This window comes from Periophthalmus magnuspinnatus, chromosome 15, assembly GCF_009829125.3.
Source record: "Periophthalmus magnuspinnatus isolate fPerMag1 chromosome 15, fPerMag1.2.pri, whole genome shotgun sequence".
In the NCBI taxonomy this organism is placed as follows: domain Eukaryota; kingdom Metazoa; phylum Chordata; class Actinopteri; order Gobiiformes; family Gobiidae; genus Periophthalmus; species Periophthalmus magnuspinnatus.
Genome location: NC_047140.1, coordinates 5,206,102 through 5,227,441, shown reverse-complemented (window position 1 = coordinate 5,227,441; position 21,340 = coordinate 5,206,102). Strand labels below are relative to the sequence as shown.

The window sequence follows — 21,340 nt, the reverse complement described above, 5'->3', positions numbered from 1 at the left end:
CTCAGTGCACAAGCGGAGGGCAAGTCTGATTATTACTGCTGCACATACGTTTGTGGGTATATTGGCAGCTTGTTCTTTGTTCTTTTTTGGTTAATTGATAGACATGGTCCAAATATACTTACGCTTTGTAATTGTGTAAACCTCCTTTTTATTGAGGGTTTTTTTCTTTTAGCAGAGGGTCGGTTTACAATACATTTTCTAATAGTTTCAGTCACTCTCTTTCATTGTTGGTTCCTTACAAAGAATTAGGCTATATTGTCTAGACTGACATATTTCTCCCTTTAAGTTCTTATTTAAGAAAATTATTGCAAAATACTGAACTCTTTAAAATTCATTTTAGTTTTAATTACCATGTTGTAACATAGTGATGCCCCCCCCCCCCCAAAGCCCCACAGAGTGCTAACTGCTCACCTTGGGGAGGATCAGAACAGATCAGCTGACCACAGGTTGACCTACATGCTGCTCCGTCAAAGGGTCAGTTTTGTGCACAAGCTCTGATGGGTGAGACCATTCCTCCTCAAGTTAGCTTAGTTGATAATGTTAGCCTTTACGCTTGGGTAACATTATTAGTTATCTGGGTTTTGCAGTCTGGCAAAAAAAAAATAAGAATATCTGCATCAAACATGCACTGTGTAACTTTTATTATTGTTATTGCTTTGCTTAGAATGTTGTATGTATGAGATTAAGCAAATGCAACAAGTATTTATGAAAAAAAAGAAAGAAAACAGACATAGTGTGTTTTACCTGTGTGTGGGGTCGTCTTTCCACAGATCTGCTCTTTTACTTTGCCCAGTGGCATCATCTGAGATACATGTTCCACAGTAAGGCATTATACTTTAAAGGCAAAGTGATGGCGGAAGTTACGTAGTGAACCTGTGACTGATTTCAAAATGTTAAACCTGATTTGGGTTGTCTACTTATGTCTATGACGGAATATTCATCAGTTACTATGGTGACGCAATGCACAAATGAGCAAACACTGTCTGATAGGTTTTTAGATACAGAACTGATTTAAACAACAGATTTTCAGAAGCATGTGATCAATACAGTCCTGTTTAGATATTTGATTTTCAACAAAAAAGATGAGAGCTGGCTAATGCTGCTAGCGTGTGAGTGTAATGTTTGTCTAACTTGAGTAACAGAGCTTCAGACAGAGCAGTGCCCACAGTTAGCATCACGCCCCTACGGAATGTTCATGCCATCAGCTGCAAAGTATCAATTATAAGGCACTTTAAAGGGACAGTGTAGTGTGCAGATCTCTGTGTCAGAAAATGATGACCTACTTTCCCTTGGAGTGTGGACCCAGTTATAAGTTGATGACCAGTGTTTGGAGCCAGAGCATGTCCGCGTGGCCACTCATTAGCAGAGAGAAGAGGAGGAGGAGGGAGAGGGAGGAAGAGGGGGGGCAGACGGTGAAGGGCAGTGCAGTCTGTTCTGGACAACCTGATTTGGTTACTAAATATGAACTTGCTGTTAGGGGAATATTTTGTACCTTCTACCACTTTCTGTGCTGTGTTCGCTGGCATTAATCTTTCACACAGGTGTAAAATTGAAATAATAATAATAATAATAATTAATGGTAACACTATGTGATCATGTAAAAAAGCTACAGCAAATACTCCAGCCACAAGGGGTCACTAAAGAAACCAATTTATTCCTGTACTAGAAGAGCTATCGATGTATATCTATTAGCGTCTTAGCATAATAGCTTCAAGTTTTTATTCTTCAAGAACTTGGTAAAGTGTCTGACGCCCCCCTTTGGCAACAGAGAGGAGTGAACCTTTTAAAAAGATAAATTAGCAGCATGGCTATTTGAACGTGATGCTAACAGATTCTCTAGTTATGGCACTTAACTGAATGAATGCTCTAAAGATGTATAATCTTCACACAGGATGTAAATGTTGGAAGGGTGGTTTCGATTGCTTGCATACAGAGTTGAAACTAAACTTTTTACCTTTGTTCAAGCTCAGAAGGAGAGAATATGGCCAAACAAAGCTACATGCAAAAATAAGAACATAGAACTTTATGTCATAAGATGCAAATAATATGATAAAATGGTTCATTCATATCTCCAAAAAGTCTATTTATCATATATTTCCTTTAAATCACACACTGTAGGCCTGTCACAATAACATTTTACATGCAAAATGTAGCCCATCACGCTAATATTGAGACTACTTTACGCCATTGACACAAAAATCCTAATGCAGGATACTCCTCGCAAACCCTTATCTAAATGCACAAAATTATAAAAAAAAAAAAAAACAACATTGTAAGATATCAGACGAACAGCTAATGCCATCCAACAAAAATAACTAAAAAGTAGATATAAGCTAGTTATGGTGCCAGGCCTTCCCCAGTGTCTGTTTGAACGGCTGCCTCACATGTGTTGGATCTTACATTCGTCTGCACACATTGTACAGAGACTGGTGCGGTGGTGCGCTTCCTGTTTGGTCCTCTGTAAAATGCTGAGACCTGCTTCCTAAACCCTAAACGGCCTTCCTCTTTCTGCAAGCGTCTGCTCCTGTCCTCCTCCTCCTCCTCCTCACTCAGTCACTCACTCCGCCAGACTTCCCTGTACTCTCGTGTGACTCATACATGGCATTTGACAGGCAACTGCATGCATTTGCCATACAAGCTTAAGTCCATGAATCACAGCTGCATTTGACACCGTGGGAGTGCAGTTACAAATTTTGCTATTTAATCTCTTTGTAATTAGTTGTCATGTTTTGTTTTGCACGTTTTGTTATTTTGTCATTCATATTTTTTTTTTAAGTGATGGTGTTATAATTGCTAGACTAGTGCTTTCATAGCTTTAAGCTGTATCATTGACAGGTTAAGTGCTCATATTGGGCAGCGTAAAAAAAAAGTGTGCTGTACTGGATTTTTGCTATCTTAAAAAAAAAAAAAGTTTGCAGTGGTCCAAGGTTAATCTTCACTTACTATATGCATTACAAACATCCTAATTATTCACTTTAATGAGTTTATGAACGCTTTTCACAACACTCACAGACTAGAGTGGACAACAACTAGCAGGCTAATGTGCACTTTCTGATTATCGGACAATAAAATGCTTTATAAGACCTCAAGACCTGCCTATATAATACTGGAGTAAGACAAATTTTGCTCACATACATGGGGAAAAAATGGGGTCAGGGTTTTTATAATATTTTGGGATTTTTTTTAATTGATGGTAAATCTTTCTTTTCAATTTTACATTCATCAAATTCCCAAAAATGTATTATTTTGAAATCAATTGTAGCGCTCTCTATGGTGATAATGACTTTAAACTTTAGACAGTCGCATGTGCATGTTACTACCTGTTCACGTGCTGTTCGTTTTCTGATTTATTACCCATCCATTATTCAAAATCACTATTCACTTGTAGCATGGCTGGAAATCCCCTCCATTTTTTTTTAATCGCTATTTGCTATCTTTGTTACGATTGGAGCCCACCTCGACGCAGTACCACAATGGAGCAATATATGAAATGAAAAGACAGTTTGTGGAAATTAGCCTGAAGTGTTTCGCAACATTGACTGATAATACTACGCCATTCACCATTCTACTCACCCAAATGTAATATCTTATCACTGAGAACTTCAGATAAACGTACTTTATACTTCATTATCCCAGCTGCAGTTACGTATATTTGCAGTATCGGGCTTATGTGTTTGATCTAGTGTCTTATGTAAGTACGCCGCTGATGTTGTGACTTCATAGATCTTATAGTTCACGACCCCAAGCAGCTGACTCATATGGCAACTGGAGCGTGACAAAATGTGCGCAATACATCGGATATAATAAGTGACTTTGAAAGATCTCTGTGTCCTAGCATCATAAAATTAGCTTTACAACAATAGTAATTATCCTTACATTGAGTTCTTTGTCTACTGTAATGCTCTTTATGCACGCTGGCTACTCCATGATACCACTATTGTTTATTTGTGTCAAGTGTTAGGCCTGTCACGATAACACATTTTGGAGCATGATATATTGATAAATGTAGCGATAAATGATAATACTGAAGCTACTTTGTGACTGACACCATAATAATAAAGCAGGATAATGCCCATGAACCATCATAATCATTAAAAGGGTCGAGCTGCAGCAAATAAATAGCAAAATGAAGCCAAAAAGTTACTTATTCAACCCTCTACAGCTCAAATCTTACCGTACTACATCAAAAATATCAAAAATATCCCCATTATTACAAAGAAAATATACATACAATAAATATTGAGCCCAAAAATATATATTATTGAATGATAAGTCAACATAAAAATGATCGTGACAGGCCTACTAAGTGTGGATTTATTTTTTCATTTTTTAAGACTTGTGTGAAATCGCAGCACAGCGTGAAATGGGGTGAAGAGCAAGGAGAGACATTCGGTGAATTGTTAAACGTGTTCTGGCCCTAACCTCTAATCTGGTCGCTCTACTGGTTATTTACATTTCAAATTGTGTTGTGAAACTACACATATCATCGTCATAAAGTCAAAATTAAGGTTAAGATAGTTGCAACAAAGTTTTGGTTCTGGTTTGATCTGTTCATGGGGCTAGAAAAAAGGAAGTATGGTAGATAATTGATGTTGGTTGGTTGTTTCAGATTCAAATGACAGTGTCTGTTTCGTTGTCTGTCTCTACCTCTCTTTCTCTCTTTTTCTCTATCTCTCTTTCTCGCTACCGCTCTACCAATTTTAACTGGCACAATTGGCTAATCTCAAAGGCTGTAATTCTTAAGTACGACATACCACACACTGTACTTTATACCTGTACATCTGCTCCGACATGTGTTTCTTGAATTTGTTCATATTTCAGTCTTATTGTCAATTCTCCTGGACACGTTCAAGATGTGAACAGAATTCTATTATTAAAACATAAATGGAAAATCTAATCTCAAATCACAATGTCTGTTAGAAAATGCACAATTCAATATTTTCCCATATCGTTCAGCCGTAATCTGAAATAAAACTGTTAAAACCTGAGCATATTTTGATATATTTAAAAGGGTTATCAAAAGTATCGAAATTCAGTATCAGTATTCAGTAACTGATACTAAAACTAGTATCAAAACAAGATATTCACTTGAGTGAGTATCAATAATAAAAAAGTCACATTCACAGGACAGAAATGAATCTTTCCTGAATAGTTTTAGAATGATGTTGAGCTGTATCAGAACAAGTATAAGACACATAGACTAGTATACACCCATGGACCACTATGGAACCTACCTGGACGACTGAGGGATTACACACATATAAGATTACATGCTAATATGAAGTATTGAGTATCAAGTCTATACCTTAGTATCAAAATCAAGTCTGAAATTTTAATATCGTGACAACACTACCAGCTTGTTCTTATCAGCAACCTCCTAATCATGTTTCCTTTGTGGTGGCTTTCATTCATTCATCCCTCGTTTGACATTTCACGCCCCACGTTGCCACAGTGAGGTGTGTGTGGTTGGTTGTGCTGACCGTCTGTATTTCTTTAAATTGTGCCATTTGAACCCACAGAAACCAGCAGCTGCAGGCGATGTCAGAGTGACACAGGTAGATACCCTCCCTTCTGGGCTGCAGCATCTTTTTGGCTTGTGTCCCACTGGCATCCCGTTGTGGAGGGGGTCTGCCCACTCCCGCCATCTCCACCTGTGCACTGTCTAGCCACGCTTTCATCCAACCAATCACCAGTCCATCCTCGCTCCCCTTCTCCATCTGCCCAAATATGCTGTTCTTCCACAGTTTGGATATAGGATTGCTCAATATATTGATGATATATTGTTTTGCTTGATGTTAGCAATCGTTAGCATCATAGCATCATCAATTTCTGTATCTCAAACAACCATTTTGCACAATATACAAACTCATGTCATGGAACCCTTCTGAACATCCTCAAAAACAGGAACAATCAAAACTTTGAATGTTAGGAAATATGCTTGTGTTGTTTTGCAATGTTTCGTTTATTTTTTGTACGTGCAAAATTATATATTTTTGTATTTAATTTTAAACTTATGTCGGCATAATTTAACCTTAATTTTTTAATAGAATCTTTAAAATTTAGATATTGTGATAATATCAATACTGTTATAAATTATTCCGATTTTGTTTAATTGCAAAATTGGTTGTTGGGCTGGTTGCGACCGCAAGGACATCTGACATAAATGTGCGTAATCATTGTGTTACTAGTTGGCTGTGAATCTGATCTAGGACAATATAGAATATGCTATATTCAAAACAGTATCCTCACATTGCATACTCTTTTAATATTACATAGACATCACTGGCAGGATGTCAAACTTTTTGCCGCTGTCTGCTCAAATAAATATGCAAATATCCGAGGATATGTCTAGATTCTTATACTGGTGCTGTCAAAAACGAATAGTTTTGTTCTGGAATTGGTTACGGGGCTGAGTTCTTCGTGACACGGTGCTGTCTCTGCAGGCCATGTTTGAGCTCCTCTGCCTCCAGCGGTCAACACTGAAACCCATTTGATATGCTACCCTCTCTCTCTTTCTGTCTCCTCTCTTCTCCCTCCATATCCTTCTCTCCCTCTCTCTTTCTTTTTCTTTCCCTCTCCCTTTCTCTCTTTGTCTCTCCATCTCTCTCAAATATGAAACTGCTTTCTCTCATTCTCTCCTTGTCTTCTCTCCCATCCTCTCCCCCCTCTCTCCTTCTCTCACCTCCATTCTCCCTCTCTCCCCATCCCTCTCTTCCTTCTCCTCTCTCTCAGAATGGGGGGGATCTCATTGACTTGCTTAACTGGCTTCCATTACACTGGCGCTAAAGCATGACTCCTCTGGCGGTGTACCTTACCAGACCTCTGCCTATTATCGCCATTATAAACTGCTTCTGCTTTTTATTCATCCCACTCATTTCTCAGAAGTCCCGGTGCCGCAGTGCTCACAAAGTGTAATTGTCCATGTAGTATTTTCTTCTCTCTGTGTGTTGTTGTTATCTCTGCAGTCAAAGCGCATGCATAATATTAAGGGATTAGCCACAGAAACCTGCAGAGTGGAGCGCTATATGTTTGAACAAGAGGTGTTTGTGTAGCAGAGGTAGACAGTTAGCGCAGTGTCATAGCTCTATTTGGCATAATAGGCCTGTTTTTTTGTGCTAGTTTGGTGGGGTGCAGTGAAATGTATGAGTGCAGGATTGGCAGAGGTTTGCAGAAAATGTATCGTCACACTCAGCTAAAACTGTCAACATCAGAGAAGGAGCTAAAGGGGGAAGTAAGGTCATTTTTCATGTGCTAGATGGAAGATGTGTAGCAAAACAGTTCATCAAACAGCATTCTGTAGCTTTGCATAACAGTATTATACGTCAGTTAGGGGTGGCCAATACAGTGGTCCCTCGTTTATCGCAAAGGTTACGTTCTAAAAATAACCCGCAATAGGTGAAATCCGCAATGTCTTTTTTTTTTAACAATTATTCTATGAGTTTTGCAGCTGTAAAACCCCTCACCACACACTTTATACACTTTTCTCACACAGGCATTAACATTTTCTCACATTTCTCTCTCGTTTAAACACTCTGAGTTCAAATCTTCGTAGGCGCCTTTGTCGGTGCAGAACGTTTCATCGACATTGTGGGTTTTGTCGGGGAGAAAACTTGCAAACATACAGCACTTCAGAGTCACACTGCGATCCAATGTTTATGTAAATTTGTCTGTACTACTACTACTGTACAGGAGACACTGCACGGAGGAGACTGATGGACAATGATCTACAGTCCCTCAGCCAATCAGGACGCAGAACAGAATGCATAGCGAGAGATCACTGTATTATTAAAAATCATATCGCAATTTCTAAAGCTAAGATCTTGATTTTGATTTGATTCATCTTGTTATCTGTCATTAAGGAACCCATAATGAAAGCCATCTTTGTCTTTGTCTTCTTAGAGCTCACATTTTACAGAGGGTGGTTAAACAAAGATGCACCAAAACCCACAATATGACAATTTCATCAAAAAGCACATCATCACAGGATCACAAATGGACTTTTATCACCATATCGCCCCGCCATTATGTCAGCTCTGTTCTGATCAATTCAAATATCAGAATAGAACAGTTGATTGAAATATCCCTTAATTATACACAAAATAAATTTTAAAAAATCTAATGGCTAACCAACATAAACATGGTTGCAGTATTGTTGAAAAGTCTGATTTTTTTCTTATTATTATGCAAATTTTTAACAGTTAACGTCTTGTAAATATGTTTAAAATCAGTATTTGACAGAAAAATCACAGTATATATTAAAGGAGTATTGTCATCACATTATTGTATTAACACAAGAATATTTTTCTCCAGATCTACCAAATAAAAGTCATAATAATACACTAAAACCTTACACATTACACATGCTGCTGTTGTTTGTGTCCATAGCCGTATTTGATCTGGTATTTTCTTATTGTGTGAAAACATCTGTAAACCTCTCACACCTCCTGACAGCATGATATCTCTCAGTTCCGCACGCCCTGAACTATTTACCCCTGAGAAAAAGCCCATTTCCCATTTTTTACTACGGCGCGCTACTTCCTCCTCAGCAATGAAAATAGCAGCTCTTCAAACTGCCAAACACTGGTCTGAGACTCGGTCAGACGACTTTGTGATCCCTAAATTGCACAGCGCTCCAGTCTGCTGAACTCTCCCCTCCTGGCAGCAGCCCTGTCATAATCGGCAACAAAATTACTGGCTAGGCGAGAGCGAGGGAAAAGATCGCTTGTGAAACTGCCATTTTGACTGAGTGCAGGATCTCTACATGAGTGGCATTTAATAAACACAAAAATAAGGCTTGATTAGCTCCGAGAAGACTCTTTTTAATATCAAATTGTGTACAGGAAATGATACAGTGGCAGTGGAGCTATTTATTTGCAAAATGAGGGGTTTGTATTCACGCGGTTGCACGCAGCTCCACTGGTGGTCATTTACGATTTCCATTTCAAGAGTGGCCTCGGGGTTCGACAGCTTTTTGGGAGACTCTGCATCTCAATCACGTCGCCGCACAGTATGTAACCAGTAACTACAGTGAGCAGTGTGGGTATACCAAACATCACTATTGAATCAGCACGCTAGCTCTTTGACTGCTGGGCTGAAATCTTGGCAGCGATCAAATGAAGGGGCCAGATGTAATGCTACGTTTGTCTATCTTATTTTACACGAAATTGGGATACATTTGGTTTTAAAGTAGACGTATTATCCAAAATGTACTTTTCCTTTTACCATTTCCCCGTTTACCCTCTTGAAGTTATTTTGGAGCGATTCGTTCATGTTTGAGCAATTTTTAATCGCTTATTTGCAAGAGCCCATATTGCCCCGTTTTCACCGCCACCGGCACACGCCCACTGCTCTGTGCTTACTTCACTCTTAGATTTTATTTTTTTAAACGATGATACGCATTGGATTTGGCAGCGCTGTTTTAGATGAATATTGTGATTTAAAATGTGCAAATTATAACTTAATGATCCACGGGTGTCATAGATTATAACTATAGAGCAGACACAAGCACATTATGTTTTCTTTAAGGCAAAAACATACTGCAAGAACATATTATTGTATAAAGATTAGCTCACTGCGTTCTCTCACCTTCTAAGTCAAAGATTGGAGCTTTAGTTCCTACAGTTGTGTCCTTGGGCAAGATACAGAGACAATGTATAAGTGCCATTGTTTATCTGTGACATTTTGAGTGTATATTTTTATTATATGCAAATGCTATGGGCACATTCATTTGCTACTACAAACAACCAGTAAAAATGCATTAAGTTGAAGTGAATCCATCAGACATCACAACCTCTTGAATGCGCTTCACCTGATTTTTCTTAAAAGCGTGAACAAACAAACCTAATTTTAAACTGTTGCTATCTGAACTAATGCCTCATATTCTTAGCATCCTAATCATTCGCCGCAATGAGTTTACCAGTGCGTTTCACAACTTTCAGAGGTCAGACACAGTTTTGCCGTTAGTAATGCTATAACAACAACTAACATGCCGACAGCACTACTTCCTGGTTTGCGAACAATAAAAACACTTAATAATTAGATGGAGACAAGTGTAGAGCGGTTTTATTTCGCCCTTAAGAGCTGAGCTGTTATTGCAAAGTACTGAGGTGAAACAGTTTTACTTTATTACATGAAAAACTAGGTATAGCCGCTTTAATTACTGCTGCTGTTGCTTTACTGAGAGGTTGATAAGGCTTCTCTAATAACAAATAAATATGTATGGGAACATGCATGCTCACTGATTATAACCACATGTATTTTTAATGCATATAAATCACACTTAAGTCACTGTGTATTCTGGTTCCTCCTCAGATCAGATAAGTTACATTGTTCCCCGATTCATCAGATAAGCTCCACACAGCCACCAGCACTCGAGTGTAATTAGTCCTAGTCCTCCCTGGTAGTGCCCCCTGCATACACACTCTTTGTCATTAGCTAATGGGCCTGGCCTCGCAGCCTGTTCCACGGCTCTAGTCTGTGTCAGCACTGCTCCCACCGGGGTCCTGGGGTGGAAGTGAAAACATGCACCCAGCCCATGCTACTATCATCCAGCCACACAGCCAGATCAGGAGCGCACATATGTTTTAGGGTATTACTCAATTAAAGCTGCAGCTTCTCAGAAATAGAGTTAACAGGTTCCTGAAAAATCAGCTTATGATCTGCCTTTGCCACATGGTCGATATGGACAGACCTGTGTACTATGACCTACTTATACACAGGAGCGAACAATACACTGTACGGCTGCTGGATTTTAAACAATGTTACAATATATGAAAGGTCGGTAACACTTTAATAGCCTTAAAGGGACTATTTTACTTCTATGGGGTATTAATTGCCAACATATAACACATTTAGATCACCAAGTTAACCTTTTATTGTTTTGAAAATGCTAAAAATCACCGAAATCAACATATTAACATGCGTCATAAACTTTGGATATTCAAAATTGTGGGTGGAGCATTGGACAAATCTTACATCTAGCCACAAGGAGGGTTCAGCTAAGGTCCGGGAGAGATCACTACATTACTCAAATGTGCCTGGATGACATATAAAACCACTTCAGACATGTTTTTCATGAGGGAACAACATTATAACACGGTAGAAAGCTCCAAAAAGTCAATTTAGCATTATAAACCCTCCTTAATAAAGCATGCGCAAAGATTTAATTATAATGAACAAAAGGATGATTCAGGCTTAGTAACTACTTAATTAAAACCCCAACCCTTTTAAAACCCTAACCCTTTAATTAAGTAGTTACTACCGTAAGTCTGAATCATTCATTATGAACTTTTATGTTTCATTAAGGCTGATTAAGATGTAAAGACAATAAAGTGGCACCAAATGGTCTGTAGTTATGGATTTATAAAATGCTTATTGTGGTGTGGTTAGATAAATATAAAGATTCAATTCAATGTAGATTTTCCTATTTATTCCTAGGTATTCCTTATTAAAGTTCCATATAATTTGTATATAAGGGAAAACTGCTATAGCTTCTGCTGTTCATTTCAGATAGTGACGTTAACAAATTCTATTGTACAAAAAAAAAAAGCTGGGTTTCAAAGGATATATTTAATGAAGATGACTGTTGCTGATATGAAGATTGTTTTGTAGTAGCCTAATAGCAGGTTTTAGGGTCTAGTCTAGTCTAGTCTAGTTGTGAATATAGAATATACCGTGTAATCAATAGGGACCACTAGCTCTTTATCACATTTCTACAATCTGTCGTTATCAATATGAAGCTCACTGCTGACTTGTGCTGTAGAATTATAAAACTATAAAACTGGTCTATTAACTTTGTGCAAACAGTTATGTAACCTTTGATGCCTCAGTATTTCTTATTGTGCTTGTACATGATAGATACTGAGGAGCCCTGCTGTAGACTAGAGTCAGCACACTTCCAATTTGGAGTGATGTATGGGATGCTACTCAGACTGAAATACTGCAATACACAGGATTTGAAGGAGTTTTTCCACAGTGTAAAATGCTTGAGAGTTATGTTTATTGCTGTTTTACCACTGACAGTGTGATGTTCCTCGCTAAAGGTCTATGTCATTTCTTTTTAATGACCAAATCTATGCAAGTCAATGAGTCATCCTGTTTGTTACTTGATTTAAATTAATTCTATCATTTCCACATTTTAATTCAGTAATTACATTTTGGTCACGAGTAGCTGTGAATAAACAAGTATCCCAAGTATATTGAAGCTTCAAACAATACCAGACTATTCATTTTACAACGGCCCACATCACGTCTTCACCCTGACAACAGAAAAGGTGCCTGAGGGTCTCTTTAATAAAAACACAAATGCACTTCCATATCTGTCATGTCTACATATTTCCAAAGCGCAGGTGTACAGCGGGGGTCCTCCTTTATCTTCCACAAATCTATTTTTGATCAAAGATGATAAGATATATTTCACATGCGCAGCTACGTGCAGCGGCAGACCCAGCTTAAGCACACGCAACACTTCCTGTCAACTACCGCCGATTAACACCTTTTATCTAACGGTGTACACAATTTACACTTAATAAAACATAACCTTTTATTTTTATCATTTTAAGGTCATAATGTTGTTTAATTTCCCTGTTTATTTCCTGAAAGCTGCCATCTTACTGCGCATTAGTTGCTTGCATAGCCTGCAGTAGATGTTATTGGGACTCCCTAAAAACTTGGCATTTCGTTCAGGGGCGGGACTTAAGATTCTATTGCAACCATGGCAACCCACTTTTAAACAGTGTTTTCCTCTTCATCTCTGCTGCCAAGTCTAAAAACAGACTTTTTGACAAGACAAAGCCAATTTAGACCTAAAATTGTACCAAAAATACACTGACTTTCAACAGAGTTATGCCAAACAGCCACTTTGTGTTAATGATTATGCTCACAAATGTTGCTTTTTGTTAATATATTTTGTCACAAACAGGTTAAAAGGTTAGGTTTAGGGTTTTTAGAGTCTTTGCAAAACTGAACTGTAAAGAAGAAAATTATAATAGATTATAAATAAATAAGGATATTAGTTAACTGGATTTAACGGATCACAAGAAAACTGTCAGTGTCGCTGAACTTTAATATTAGCTGTAATTACATCTGCTGATTATGAAATTAACTCACTCACAGGGAAAATACAGCACCCAGCAGTGAGTTACATGGAACACAAAACCCCACCCCCAGACGAAATGCCAACAATTTAGGAGATCCCGATGTTATCAGGGGGGATCTTGACTTGTTTCACACTTAAAATAAATTTTCTGTCACGTGAAGGTCATATTGTTGTTAAATTTCCCTGTTAACATTATTTTTTGAAAGCTAACAACTTACCTTGTTGTGGTTTCTAGCACACAGCAGATGTTATGAGTGGTGAATTTTGACTTGATGACACCTGATAAAATATTATTTATTTATTTCATATTAGGGTCATAGTGTTGTGTTATTTCCCTATTAACATTATTTTTTGAAAGCTTTTTGAAATCTTATTGCCCTTTGCTTACTAGCACACAGTAGATGTTACCAGGGGTGGAGTTTGACTCGTTGACACTTTATAAAACATTATTTATTTATTTATTGTATGACCCTGTTAGGGTCATGCTGTTGTGTTATGTCATTAGTGCATTAGAGCAGATGACCCGGGACTGGCTCGGCTTAAAAGATGCAGGCTTTCACAGAAAACAAAAACAGGATAAAGCAGACAGTTGTAACGATGCTAATGATCTCTAATCTGTTCAGTGTTGTTTGGAGCGTTTTGTTGTTTGTTGAGATTTGTGTAGGCCTATTAAAGGGGACAGATGTAGCCTACAAAATTTACTTTAAGCTTTTAACCATGTGTTCTCATCAAAAACATACCTGGAGTTGTATTTTACCTCATTCATTGTTTCATTAATTAATTCTGTTGTCATGGTAATCATTTAAAGTGCTCAGAAATCACTCCTTTGCAATTTTCCCTGGATTGTTACGTCATAGACTCCTTGCAATTCATGTGCAATTCTATATAATAAGGTTCATTAGATTTTTCCTTTATTTAAATAAGCCTACGTTATGTTTATATTTATTTTAAGTCTTCTATGACCTTTTGACATATGAAAAACATTAAATTTTATTGTTTGCATTTTGAAAGCAGCAAGAATTAGATTGAGAAACAGCTGACTGACTAAAAATGTACCATTATTATATGCTGATCCACACTGTCTCCATATCTACTCTTACAATAACAAGCTTTTCTTGAATACAATTTGTACTTCTGCTTTTTGTCACAGTCTAAACTAACACATTTTCACATTTAGGGCCTATACACAAGTAAATAGATCCAAGAAAATCTGTGTAGTAATTTTTTCAGCTCACAGTAAACTAAAGTAACAAGTCAATAACATGAGTAAGTCGAAAGCATTATCGCATAGAACACAATGCAAAGCCGTTTCATCCCATTGCATGTGTTGTTGTGTTTAGAGGTTGAACAGAGGCCACAATGGGGTAAAAACCGGGTCAGCTCGCCACACTCTCCTAAGCCTGCTAAATATTCACGTCGCCCGCAGCTGACCCCAAGTCCATTACGTTAAATCCACTGGCTCTGATATAAGAAGTCCCCCCATCCTTCCATCTCCGTACCCCCTGCAAGACTAATCAGAGTCAACTGAAAATGCAATTTGAATGGATGTAATTAGCAAATCGCAAAGGCGGCAGTTTTTTAAGTGCCATTAGTGTTGTCATGATATTAAAATTTCAAACTTAAGGAACAGGCTCTGTACTCGAGTCTATGTGTCTTATACTTGTTTTGATAAAGCTCAAGATCACTCTAAAGCAGAGGCTTTAGGAAACTCATTTTCACCGAGGGCCGCATCAGTAAAATGGCCGCCATCAAGGGCCAGATGTGACTGTGCGGCAGTGTAAATGTCACTAAATGTAAACAAATGTCATGTAAAATAAAGGTAATTCCTTTTTAACTTGTTAAATAACGGTTTCTGTGATAAACTGACATTTTTAAAAGTGTGTATCTGGTCGGGACACACCTGCTCACAGACCTTCAGCACTGCTTCAAAAACAGCCTTTTACAGCCTTTTAATTATTGGACAATTCATTGTTTTTCTTGCAGACTAACTTTTGCATACTTGCTCCGTGTTTGGTGTCAAAATGTCGACGTAGCCTGTACCGACCCCGCCTCATAACACAAAAAACATACAGGTTTTTCTCCTCAAAGCACAAACTTGTATTCACCTTTCTTCCATGCCAACAGTTTTCCTCTTCATGAACATTTTGTGATGATTATTTATTTCTCAGTTCCACTTGCTGGGAAAATCTCATTAGTTTATTATCAGTGCACACATTAAAGCAGCATAGATTTATTTTAAAATGACAGTTATGCCTTTTAATTTATCTTCTTGTGGGCCACATAAAATGACGTGGCAGACCGCATTTGGCCCCTGGGCCTTGAGTTTGACACGTGTGCTCTAAAGATATTCAGGAAAGGTTCATTTATGTCCTGTGAATGTGACTTTTTCAGTATCAATACTCACTCAAATGAGTATCTAGTTTTGATACTAGTTTTGTATCGATTACTGTATTTTCCAGACTATAAGTTGCACTTTTTTTCATACTTTGACCAAGGATGCAACTTATACTAAAATGTGAAATATGTTTGGTTTTTTTTGCCTCATTATTATGGATTTTTTGGCTGATGTGACTTATTCTCTGGTGCGACTTATACTCCAGAAAATATGGTTTGCAATACTTTTGACAATCCTATCACGAACAACAGCGTATTTTGTCTTATTCTGGATAAAAACTGCTAACCCTATAGTTTAGATGTGTACAAACATGTTCTGAAATGTGATTCTTGTATTACTTTGTCATATTTCAGTCTTTTTGTCAATCCTTAGACGTGTTTTAAATGTGAACTATGCAAAGAAACCTATTACTAAAGCATAAATCTAATCGTAATACTTATCAGAAAAAAATCACAATTACGGTAGATATTTTCCCCCAATAGTTTGATCCCTCTCCGCGTCTCCCCACGTCTCCTCTCTCTGCGGCCGATCCCAGGGTCTAAATGGTGGGTTGGCTGCAGTGGAGACAGTCCCTCAGTGTGGAGGTGGTGATTTAGTGGGGCGATAAGCTCTCAGTAATGGAAGGGTGGAATAATTCTTCTTTAACTACGAGGCTTGCGCTCTCCACCCTCAAAATGAACAAGTGGTTTTGTTCGCAGCGCCTTTGACCTCCTCTTGTGTTTTTGAGAATACGACGTGTGAGCGTTTGGGTTAGCATTCAACTAGTTGTATCTACATGCTGCTGGTTTACTTAATAAAATAATAGTGAGCCTTATAATTTGCATAAAAGTGTGGTATAATGGAACGTGTAGCTAAATAGTTTCAGGGTTACGCTGGAATAGTGGTTAGAGCTTCAGCCTCACAATTAGAAGGTCCAAGTTTGATTCGTAGACTTGAAAGTTTGAAGGTTCTCGCTCTGTTTGCGTAGATTTATTCTGCGTCCTCGGGCAAGACACGTCCTAACTAATAGTTCACTCTAATATAAATAATAATACATTTGGCAGTTTTTGTCACTGTACTTACTGCTGTTACAATGACCAAAACGCAGTGTGTTATAATAGTAAAATTCAAACTTTCAGTAATATAAAGAAACAACTCAATACCAATTACAAAACCCCAATGGCAACAAACACTTTTTAGACAATAGAATGTGTGTGGTCTTAAACTGGTTCTAGTATCCTTACAGCCATATCAAGACCATTTTAGACGATTTCAAGATTTCGATACTAAGGACTCTATACTACACGATGATATTAAAAAACACTCTTTCTTTAGACAAGATAATGTGATTTTCAACATTAAATCATAGTATTTTGCTTTATATTACCATGTTTTCCCATAGTGGTCCATGGGTGTATATGAGTCTATGTGTCTTATACTTGTTCTGATACAGCTCAAGATCATTCTAAAGATATTCAGGAATGTGCCGTATTTTGCCTTTATTACCTGCTCACGAGAGTACCCAGTTACTAGTATCTATACAGTCTTACTAAAACATATTGCTAGTATAAGTTGAACTATCTTTCTACTTCAGTGAAAATAAATCTGAGAGACTTGTTTAGACCTGTTTCTTTCATAAGTACTGCACATTTTTCACTTATTTTACACATTAAATATGCTAACAATGATTGCATTGTTTTACTATTAATACTTCACGACTACAACAGAGCGATTCCAGCCCATTTGATCAGATGAAAACAATGCACAATGACTAACCAGGCTTATAATTGTGATAATTGTCAGCTAATATCTACACACAAAAGCTCTCTGGAATCTGTTGACATTTCCCTCTTCTGAGAGACTGACTCAAACAACCTCCTTAAATCTCCCTTGTTCAAATAACATCCAATCTGGCAACCCGCTGACTTTTAAAGCTGGGTGTTGACTGACAGTTTTAGGAAATGTAAAAATTGGGTCGCCGATCGCCCGAGGAGGAAAACATCTTGTGTCTGCTCCGCTGCTGCTGCTCTGTTGTCTTTTATTACCACAATGAAAAGCCTCCACCACAGTCTGATTAGTCATAGTCCTGGGAGATCTGAGAGGCTGTGTGAAGCCTAATAGTAGAATAAAGGGAGTATTTGCCGAGGGTTTATCGTTATCTGTGATATCGGAGGATTTTCCAAGATATCATATCGGTCTGATGGCAGATATTTGACACAGATATTTTCCTGTCATTCCCAGTTTGTCCTCAGTGTATCAGACTTGTCTTTTTGAACAGACTAATGAGAAACGATTAGAGGAGCAATTAGGCAAAAAATATGGCTGTATGTTTACACAGTTACGCAACAAATTATTTAATATCCCGGACAAGTACATTTTCACAACTGCAAAAATTTAATTTGTGAACTTTGCTATTCACCTTATTCCAGCAGTTGCCGTGGGCACCGCCATCGTTATTTGGGTTGTATTATTTTGTGTGGAGCTGCCGATCTTGACAGCAAATGAGTTCTATAGGGACTACAGAGCCTTTTTAAAGCCTCACAGAGAATCACTGCAGTGTTGACTGGTTGGTCACATGAACATTGAACATTTTACTCAAATCAAACTACTTTATATCAGATTTTAAAGGCAAAACTTTTCCCAAATTCTCCATTGAAATGAATAGGATTCCCGCTTAACTGGAAACGTCGCCACAAAGATGCATCAACGGCAAAGGTGGGTGGGGCGGACATAAATTTGTGCTCCTTACTTGGATTTTAAAAGCTTAATATCATTATCAGCAAACATCTGCATTGACCACTTGGGCTGCAATTGACAATTACTATAGTAGCCAACCAGTCAGCGAGTACATTTTTCAATTAGTCGACTTTTTAAACGATTATTTTTATTGTACATTTGAGATTTACAAATACGTCTTATTATTGATGAAAACCAGAAGTAGTTTGTTCTGTTTTGACATTTGATTTTGTTATAAAACAGTGTTTTTCTTTGTATTTTAATGTCTGAATAGTCCAGATTACGAATATGATTATCTAAATACAACTGCAATTATTTGATATAGTTGACTAGCCTATATTAGTTGATTAATCGTTGCAGTCATATCGAAACAAGCCTGATTATTTGTAGAATCGAGTGTTTGAGGATGTGTTTGTGGTGTCTTCTCTTCCTCCATAGATTAGATCAGCTCTTATTGGTCTTCTTCTATATGCTGCGCACGCTTCACTCCACCACACTGCTCCTCTCTGCTCCTCTCTGCTCCTCTCTGCTCCTCTCTGCTCCTCTCTGCTCCTCTCTGCTCCTCTCTGCTCCTCTCTGCTCCTCTCTGCTCCTCACGGCTCAGTCTGGGAGGTCCTGGGCGTTAGATAGATTTCAGTGCGGCTGTGACACTGCAGGTAGTGAGGCTGTGATGTGGGAGAGGGGAAATCAACACAGACAGCAGCAGACAGGGCAGCAGGGTTTTGTTTTGAGTAAGGCTGCCCTCTAGAGGATTGTGAAATACTGACAATGGATTTGGGACAAAACTGTGCTTTTCAGTGCTGACGTTATTGAGAAGTTGTTGTAATGGAAAAAAAACAACAAAAAAAACTTGTCCTAGCAACTTTTTTTGCAATAAACTGTATTATCTGAAGTAAGTTTAGCCAATAGTTCATGCTGCAGTGATGTGTCTTATAGAGAAGATTGCAGTTTTTACAATAATAGACACCAACATTAAAAATAAAAATAACTAAATTTGTGAAAAAATAATGAAAAAAAATGTTCGTATGCATTATTATATTTAGATGTATTATTATTATTTTTTTTTATAGCAAATTTTTATTCTTCTGCTTTTCTGTCTTGAATTGTGCGGTGCAACACTGGAATTTCCCCATTGTGAGACAAATAACTGTTCTCTTATCTTATGAACACGGTGACGAATAATTTCACTCATCTTTATGATACACAATGGGGAAATTCCAGTGTTGCAACGCAGTTCAAAAATAGCATGAGAACAGAAATAGAAATAGAACAAAAATCAAGATAAATAAATATCAGAAAATAGACTTAAAAACAACTTTTCAGTTTTGAAATCCTCGTTTTTTTTACCCATTTCCTGCTCATTCTGCTGCTCAGCTTGATCTTACCTAGTTACTTACTGTGCCATTTGTTGATCATAATTTACATTCCAGGTGTATTTCATAATGAGACTCTTGAATGTGCATCTAAAAGCATGAATGAAACACTTGTCTCCACATGACTACAGCCTGACTACAGTGCCTCCTCACTGCCAGTCTAACACGTGTGCATATTGTCATCCATAGCCCTGCTGTCGTCGTGGTGCGAGGAGCTGGGACGTCTGCTGCTGCTGCGTCACCAGAAGAACCGGCAGAACGAGCCCCCGGGAAAAGTGCCCATGCAGCCCAGCCTGAGCAGCATGAAGCCCGGACTCACGCACAGGTCAGGACTGCCCAGGGAACACACACAAACACACACAAACACACACAAACACACACAAACACACACAGAGGGTCGATGGAGACATAAGGATATAGGGATACACATAACCTAATCTAACCTTGAAAGTTACGTTTAATATAACATGGAATGGAGTTATTGTAGTTATATTGTTTCAGGTGTCTTCCAAATGTTTTGTGACGATTACACACTCACAGATTCTAGTATATTTTTGGTTACGCTTTATAATAACTACACTTAGACTTGATTTTCCCTTAGAGTCCATATACATTTCCGTTCTCATGCTGTTCTTAACTGTGCATTGCAACATTGTAATTTCTCCAGTGTGGGACAAATAAAGGTTGTCTTATCTTATCTTTGTTTATTCAGAGTTTAGTAAGTATGATTCAGGCTTAGCAACTAAATTAAGGGGTTCGCCAAGGTGAGGAGTCAGGGTTATAGGGTATTAGGAGTTAGAATCATCCTTCTTCTAAAGTGATATATTTAATCATATATACATATACTTTGCTCATCACAAACACGTCTGGATTTAGTATTTCTTGCATGGTATTCTATAGGTGCTCCTCTGTGTTTGTAAAGGGCACACTCCTTCACCAAAGCTTACATTTATTTCACTATGCAGCTAATCAATTTCGATAGAAGCTACTTTTTATAGCCAGATTTAAACTTACCCCTCTCCTTAGTGCACCTGCAGCTGGAGTCATTGCACCCTCTACTGGCATTTTTTCATAAACTCACACAGCACCAGATAAATTAAAGGTCTATCATGTAACTTTTCTGGTGCGGGAACTTACTGTTTTTGCATTTATCCAGTTACATGTGTTTATATTGCTCAAAATTACCTTGTGGCGCCAGCTGATTGTTTCCATGGAGATACATTAACGTCACGCCGTGAAACATTCCAGGAAAACAATAGGATCTCCATGGAGACAAGCAGATGGCTGAAATGTTACATAGCGCACCTTTAACTGGGGGTCTGTATGTCAACAACATTATTTTATGTGTTCAGAGTGAAAGACCAATGTACAAAAGGTGTTATTTGTAAGTATACGTGAAAAGCTGTCTCTAGACGTATTTTATGAACTCCCAAAATGTACCAGCTGCCTCTAAAAGCTTATCCTAAATTGTTTCATCTGACGCACTGCCCAGACAGAATAATGTAACTTCTCCACGACTGTCAGCTCTTTAGTTCCTGGAAGGATTTGGATCAATAGTTGGATATTTAAAGACGCACTCTCCCCTTGTTACACCAGGCTCAATCATTAAGCTGATTTGAACCGCAGCCAGCTTAAGTGTTTTCCAAGACAAAGTGCTAAGAGTTTGAAAACCCACCCTTATGTGCGAAAAACAGCCGAAGATCCTTATTATTGTATAGGAGACTCGGGGTGGAGCGGTGTGGACACTGGAGAAGTGAAGTC

General features: G+C 38.0%; 1 protein-coding gene across 2 annotated transcripts in view; it reads left to right on the top strand.

The window, feature by feature from the left end:
* zmiz1a (zinc finger, MIZ-type containing 1a) overlaps positions 1-21,340 on the top strand; it is a 169,656-nt gene that overhangs the window by 135,074 nt on the left and 13,242 nt on the right. For both annotated transcript variants that reach the window (XM_033979147.2, XM_033979146.2), the window contains exon 8: positions 19,769-19,904. In XM_033979147.2, coding sequence (XP_033835038.1) covers positions 19,769-19,904 — 136 coding nt within the window. The remainder of the gene's footprint in view (positions 1-19,768; positions 19,905-21,340) is intronic.